This window comes from Arachis ipaensis, chromosome B03 (genome assembly GCF_000816755.2).
Source record: "Arachis ipaensis cultivar K30076 chromosome B03, Araip1.1, whole genome shotgun sequence".
Taxonomy (NCBI): domain Eukaryota; kingdom Viridiplantae; phylum Streptophyta; class Magnoliopsida; order Fabales; family Fabaceae; genus Arachis; species Arachis ipaensis.
In genome coordinates, this window is record NC_029787.2 from 130,514,910 (window position 1) to 130,523,327 (window position 8,418).

General features: G+C 30.9%; 1 protein-coding gene across 1 annotated transcript; it reads left to right on the forward strand.

Annotated features, from left to right (window-relative positions):
* LOC107634734 (NAC domain-containing protein 104-like) lies at positions 4,427-5,632 on the forward strand. Its single transcript, XM_016338155.2, has 3 exons — positions 4,427-4,686; positions 4,783-5,060; positions 5,179-5,632. The coding sequence occupies exons 1-3, from the start codon at positions 4,524-4,526 to the stop codon at positions 5,320-5,322; spliced, it is 585 nt and encodes a 194-aa protein (XP_016193641.1). The 5' UTR covers positions 4,427-4,523; the 3' UTR covers positions 5,323-5,632.

Below are 8,418 nucleotides of genomic sequence, written 5' to 3' on the forward strand. Positions count from 1 at the left end.
GTACATAAGATAAATAAATCCTAATTTAATATATAGACATGATGAAACTTATTAGTAGTAGTTACTAAGAAGCCATATAAAAGCATTAATTAGGAAGTAGACACCGAAAATTCTTACAAGTTTCGTTGCAACAACAAGTCTCATTCTGTTTATTCGGTTTACGAAATTGTTTTCAGTCTCACCCATGGGATAACTTCCATTACTTATTCTTGTCCTATTCTATCAACTATATATGATTTAAATTTCACAAGAAAAGTACTATGTAATATGTATCAGTAATTACACATATATGTGCCAATTTCGTTGGTTCTTTTGTCAACTGACTGCAACCAATTAACTGCATATTCGGTCTAGAAAAAGTATAAGGTATCAATATATTATCTGTTAACTTTTGCTAATTCTTATTTATAATTGTGTTTTATGAAAGTGTATTTGTGGATGTGTCTAATAATTAATATATTTTAAATACATATATAAAGAGACACATTCAGAAAATATATCTATAAAGACACTTCTATTAAACATAGCTATAAAAAAATATATTTTTATTAGACACATCCATGAACACACTTCCATAAAACACAATTATAAATAAGAGTTGGCAGAAGTTGGCAGATATACTGTTGATAACGTAGCGAAACCGTATTCACAATTACTTTTTTGCCTTTAATTTGTTAGGTTATGTCTCTTTATTATTCCTCCTTTAATTTGTATTATTGTCATTATTAATATCTAATATCTCTAAATCCATTTTTAAGGTATGCTTAATAGGAGAGCAAACATATTAATTTAAAGCTGTTTAATCCAACTTTTAACAAAACTCAATATTTATTTTTTATTTTTTAATAGTACTGAATTTGAATCTTTAATAATTAATATTGAAAAAATTCAGCTTAAAACATCTAAACATTTTTAAAAGTTGGATTAGTATTCAAATATATTAATTTAAAAACAGTAAAAATGAAAAAAAAATACACACACAGAGATATATATCCTATAAAACAAAATTTATAGAGTGTCTTAGGTATTCGAAGTGACTAATAAGTATATTTATTTTTTAATAGTACTGAATTTGAATCTTTAATAATTAATATTGAAAAAATTCAGCTTAAAACATCTAAACATTTTTAAAATATACAAGTTGGATTAGAAAAAAACTCAAGGATTAGTAAAATTTATTATTCTTGGCCAATATTTTTAGTCATCAATTTAATTTTTTTAGTTTAGCAATCCAATAACATATTTTTAGCTTACACCTTTAAATATGGGTTTTTTACTTAAATAAATTTTATAGAATCCAAATTTACTGGATTCCCCTGAAATGAGATCTGCAACGTGATTACCCTCTTCCTATTATTATATAAATTGTTCTAGGCTGTGTAGGATTAAATAAAACGTAAACCATTTCAGCCTAAAACGATTAATGCATGATCTATTGTTATACATAAATCGTTATTTAATCGTTCCAGGCTGAAATGGTTTATGTTTTATTTAATCTCACACGACCTAGGATGATTTATATAATAATAAGAAGAGAGTAATTACGTTGCAGATCTCATTTTAGGAGAATCCAATAAATTTGGGTTCTATAAAATTTATTTAAGTAAAAACCCTTTAAATATTGTTGACTAACTACTCGTTAAAAACAATAAATTTTAGTGACCTTTTAATATTTCTGGTTGGATGGATCGAACTCTTAGTAACAAGGTTAGTTTCTTCTTGAAAAAAGAAAAATATGACTTGGATTAATCTAATACTGAAATGACACCAACCTTGCCGGAGGAGGTGAAGAGAGACATGCATTTCACTATTTTTTTACTTTCCAAGAAACATGGTAATGTTATTTTCTTGACTATATGAGCATGTTTTGTTAATAACAAATACATTAGCAAAAGTACAGAATAATATATAGTCTTATCCTTAAGACATGAAGGATGAGTGATATAGATGGCCTAACTGCTATTTTAAATTACGCTACTTTCAGTTGCTTCTTTTGTCCACAAATATAGCAGTCAGATTCCAACATTGGTGATCCATGAACCAATATACCCTTTTTCTTATTATTTTTCTTCTTTTATATTCAAATCCTAAGAACTATTGTATGTGCAAAAGTACTAATACATATGACTGCGTTTGTTTATAGAACAATACTAAGACATGAATATAAAGATATAAAATTGTATTTGACAGATAAAACATACAGAAATATTATGTTAAAAAACATTAGCATATAACACAATTTTTTTTTTGTTAATTTTTATAATTATATCTTTTATTATTATATTTTTTCTCCATTTTTTTAATGAAAAAAAATGAGAATAAATTATATTTTCATAATTTGTTCTATTTTATTACTAAACAAAATATATGAACACTAAATTTTGTATCTCTATCCTTTTAGGTAGCGTTTGGTTGATGTCCATGTCTATGTCTCAATGAGACATAGACACGGTGACACACGTCTGTTGTTTGATTTGGTGAGACACAAATTTTCAAAGAACACAGGAGGATACTAAATTTGTGTACCTCCAATTGAGTGAGACACTGAAACACAACTTGTGAGACATTAATTTTTTACTCTTTTATCCTTGTTTAATTTTTAATTTTTAAAATTTGTCCTCTTATCTCTCCAAATTTTTTTTAAATGAAAGATAATTCAGTTTTTTTCAAATATTTGTGTGTCTTGTTTATTATTTTTGTCAAACACAATACATAAATATAAATATTTTATGTCTATATCTTTAATGTCTATTTCTTTATGTCTAATAGTCTATGTCTCATCTTATACATCAACCAAACAGAATGACTTATCTTATCCTCTTCTCATAAACAAACGCATCCATATGCTCATATATCATACATTCAATGAATTAACATAGTACTATATATTGGATCATAAGTGGCTGTTTCATTACAACAGAACATAAGCTTTCAGATTTTTGAGACCCCATTACCTAATCAAATAATGCTGTCTAAAAAGGAGATAGAGCTTCACTCACAACTATACAATTACTGTGTGTAACAGCAACTAGTCATAGTAACATTCTTTTTTAACCATAAAAATGAAATTACATATATATAATTTTTTTATGTCGGCCAACAAAAGGAAAAGAAGGATAAAGGAATAAGAACGTGTGAGAGATAAACATGCCTAACTCTCTGACCCACCACTCAATTACCATAAACATCAGCCAAACTTGCCTACTCAACCATTTGTGCCATATCATAATGCTCTTTTAGTATTCTTGATTTCTTTCCACACTCTGCCTAATTGACCTTCATTAATTATACATAATTGGGATTCTTTTGGAGGTCTCAGTCATCTTCAATTGTATAATTACTTGACATCATGGCAACAAAATTGTACACCATGGATTTGATTGCAACTTGTGACAATGTTAGAGAATCAAGGTAACTATGGTGATCAAGAACCATGCTCATAGTCATAGTTTAGGAAACTTGTGGAACAAACATACACAATTAAAAGTACATGACAATATATGTAATTTGATCCGTTCCCAAATATTATACAAATAAAAATACTAAGATATAATAACATAATTGCTGATCTCAAAGCCAGAAGAAAAAATCAATGATAATTGAGCTGCAAAATACCATTTATGGTTAGAAAAGTTATAAGCAAAGTAGTAGATTCCTAGTGTGTAGTTATTCTTTTTTATATAAGATGTTTATGTCTTCTGCAAGATTTAATAATTGATTAATTGTATGAAATAATGTGGGGGCTTGTTTGGCTCCACCAAGGAAACAAGAAAATCAGTTAAACTCTCCTTTGCAAGGAAATGTTTGAGTGCTTTGTTTTTCATGTGGAATGTATGTTCAGTTCCCACTCTGATCTGATCCTGCCATTAATTTCATTGATTACAAAGCAAGGCAAAAAGCATATGGGTAAGGGTAAGGGAAGCAAACAAGAAAAAAGGTTCTTGTATTTAAAATACAAACCTATGATAATTGCTAACCATTATGAAGCATATGTAGGTAGGTCTACACTACTACTTCACTCCATGAGGTTGGTCACCCCAATTCAACTGCTCCAAGGAACCCAAAAATTATACTCATGCTTGCCACGTGTATATCACAGGTTGATGATATCAGCATGAAGTGTCATCATGACCCACACTATAGCAGTACATACATTTATGTTATTATATATCAAACATTTTTGTCTTTTGAATCTAGTTTTTTACACCATACTTATAAACAAAATTTCTCACATTTTTTCTCTAAAAAGCTATATTGTATCTGTTTCTATAATAAATGAATCAATAAAGCTATCAAAAGATTTCTTCTGCTACACACACATTATGATTAAATATTTAGGCCAATCCTCCAGTAAGATTCTGTTACACTTCCGCCGCCTTGTATGCTTGGTGTTCAGTGCTTAAAGTGCCTCAAACTTTATCCAAACACACATACCTTGGACCACCAACACCAACACCTTCATTCTCCATTTTCTCACATACCCTTTTTGTAATAGCAGCAGCTGGTTTCGTTTTCTTGCTTTAATGGGGGATAGCAATGTCAATCTTCCACCGGGGTTTCGATTTTATCCCACTGATGAAGAGCTTGTAGTCCATTTCCTTCAGAGAAAAGCAGCACTTCTACCTTGCCACCCTGATGTCATTCCTGATCTTGATCTCTACTCTTTTGATCCATGGGAACTTGATGGTATCATTCTTTCTCTATGTTCCAATACTTGCATGACACATTGCAAGAGAATTGAAGTTGATGAATACAATCATGTGTGTGTGTGTGTGTGTGCAGGTAGAGCTTTGGCAGAGGGGAACCAATGGTACTATTACAGCAGAAGGACACAAAATAGGGTCACTGCCAATGGTTATTGGAATCCAATGGGAATTGAAGAGGCAGTGGTTTCAAACTCAAGCAACAGGAGAGTTGGTATCAAGAAATTTTATGTGTTCTATGTTGGAGAAGCCCCTCATGGTAACAGAACCAATTGGATCATGCAAGAGTATCGTCTTTCAGATTCTGCAGCATCCTCTAGCAGATCATCAACCAAAAGAAAATCACAACCAAAAACAGTTAGTACCACAATTTCACCTCAAAAACATAGTTCAAGTTTAATAATGTATGCCACTTAGATTATTATTATTATTATTATTATTGATTTTTTTTCCTTCCTGGTTTTGGTGTATTCAGGATCATAGTAAATGGGTGGTATGTAGAGTCTATGAAAGTGATGAAAATGATGATGATGGTGATGGTGATGGAACAGAACTCTCTTGTTTGGATGAAGTTTTCTTGTCATTGGATGATCTTGATGAAGTAAGCTTGCCAAATTAGATGATGCAAAACTTTTGTTAGCAGCATTATTATCCCAAATGGGGATAATTAATTAAGGCTAAATAGCTGTTTAATGCAAATTTGTTAGTACTTAATGTAGTTAAGTTTGTTTTTTTGTATTTAGCTTTAGCAGTGTAGCTGCAGAAATTGCAATCAAAAAGTGTTTTAAACTTTTAATTAAGTTGCCAGAGCTAGAAGATTTTCTATAGCAACCCTTGAAGTTGGGGCACTAGCTAGGTGAAATTTATGGCCAAGCAATATGCATTGTGACGTTATGCTTTCAAATATACCATTGAAACTTACTTGCTTACTTACTTTATTTTGATGCTGACACGTGGTTAATTACATGCCGAGTAATCAAAAAGTGTCCATTGTCAACCACTAATATCAGTAGTAATTATTTGATCTGTAATTAAAATTCCATAAGATATGCAAAAGCAAGAGGGCCGTCTCATTTCAATGCAAAATTCTACTAGGAATAGGAATTTCCTGGTTCAATGTAGTGTAACATGATGAAATCCAAACCAAATCCAATTGAAATTCTCACGTGCAAGGATTGTTGAGTGAATTAAGATTTGAATTCATAGAATCCAAGTTGAAACAGAGAGGAAGGTTGTGGAGCCCATTCAGCACTGTAATGGAAGGTTGCAAGTGAACATAGCATATAGATCACAATAACATTGATGGTATTTGGTAGCTAGTTGTCTTGTGTCGCAATGCTAAGGACATTTCATTTATTTTTGGTTTTTTTTTTTTTTTGTTATTGCATACTTTCATTCCTGCTTAGGAAAGCATCAAGTCATGTGTGATGCAAGCATTCGCATGCTCTCAAACACCACCACCACCACCACCACTATATTATATATCACATATGCATAATGCATTTTATATTTAATAATAATAATAATAATAATAATAATAATATGCATATATTATGATCATCACAATAAGAGTGCCATACCAGTCCATTATGCTCACCTTACTCATGAGATTCGATCTTTATAGCCAAGATAGATAAAGAGGGTTGTAGTTTGATGTGTAGAATCGATCACACTATATGTCAAATGAAATATGGTTAATTAATGATATGCTAAGACTTAATATTTAGCATGACCCTAAAAATGTTTCACCAACAAAACCAAATCACATAATAAACTTCTATCACATGTTGCTATAAAATTTGAAAGTCTCATTCTCAGAGAACAAACTAATTAAACTACTCTCTATAAAATTTGAACTTGGTTATATATATATAATCACAGAAGTTATAATCTCTGACAAAATTATGGGAATCTCACACCACTAACATATACTAATAGCTTGAATAGTCATAAGCTTTTATTACTTGCATTACTCAGTGAAGTCATAATCCTTGTCAAGTTAGCATTTTCTAATATTCTATATGTTTTTTTTTTTTTAATTGTTTAAAAAGAGAGGTCAATTCTGTTTTTCTATAATTGTCAAATGGCCTCATTAATTATTAACATAAATAAGCACTATCAATTACAGACTATCAACTAATAATTGCTCTACTAATAATTACAATCCCAACAGTGTGATTGATCGAATATAAATTCTAAGAAAAACAGTCTCACTGAAAAATCCTTACCTCTTTTAATAGAATTTACCATGTATTTTTCTTTATACTATAGATGATAAAAAATACATGATCCACAAACTGATGCAAATTATTTAACTCTCACAGGGTCCAAATTCCCTCAGATTAACTAGTAACTTTTTCTATCACTCCCACCCAAAGCATCCTAAACTAGAAGACATGCCCCTGCATGTAAAGGAACAATATGAATGAATTATGAGATCAAATGCATTGAAATGCCTTCCTCTACAAGTCGTTTAATTTCCCTAGAAAATTTGACTGAGAGATCATTGATCACACCACTCTTACTTGGTTTTTACAATTAGGGATAATGAGAGTCACAATATAACTAAAAAAAGCTGCAATTCAAGTATAACCCTTGTCTTCCAAGTCATACTAAAGCAAGATTTCAATCAGAATAGCCTTTTCACTTTTGTTCCTAATTTGTTTAAAAGTCACATGCAAGTTCTGACACCTTGGGATAGAATCCAACACCTGCAAGCTGCAACTTAGTACTCAAAAGTGAACACAAAAAATATATTGATTTTGTCCTATCTAACCATACCCATGCCATGCTACCCTTCATTAGTCCATTCTTCATATAATAATAAAACTATTTCATTGCTTAATAAGCTAGTAACCACCGAGCCCCCTAATCATCTCACTCGTGCTTACTTATTAACATACCACATGTGACTTGACAGAAAGGTGTGATTTTCGGTGGCAACTTCAAAAACACCAAAACTCATTACTTAGGACTCAAAATTATATACTTTATGGATTTCATTTTAATCCCACACAGGAATTCTAGCCCCCCATTCGGATGAAAAATCCAAAATCAAAATGGAAGTCATAATGATTGTTCAAAGTCTTGAGAACATACACAATACATATAATGGACCAAAAGTTTTCCATCTTATTCATAAAGCATTAGTTGTTTGCAACAAAATTTATGTGTGTGTATGGGACATAAAGGGGAAGATGAGTGCTTGACATGTACCTATCAATCTCAGTATCAGCCATGCTGGCTTCTTTGGGTTGCTTGTTTTTTAGGTATGATGATGGGTTTCTTTAAATAATGACAAAAAGTGAAATTGGCTTGAATGATTATGAGGCCAATACCTATGTAGCTTTTGAGTGAAGTTAATTTATACTACTCCATCCATGCAACCATCCAAGGTCAACATAAAAGTTCAAAAAAAGTCAACCACACATAAAAGGATTCATCAACAGGGAAAAAGGTGCTGCTTAGAGGTGAAAATGCTCAGTGAGATTTGAGTGTGCTAAAAGGAAGAGGACTTTGTCCCCTAATGGTCTGTTTTAGTGACTTAAATATAAGAAGGGACAGGAAGAAAATACATGGTTTGTATTTACCACCCCCTTGTTTTGGGATCCTTGCATTATACATGTACACAAGTGTTATCAGTTAAACTACTAAAAACACTTGATAAATACTAATTTATCTTCATCAAAATATTTTAAAATAAATTATATTTTAA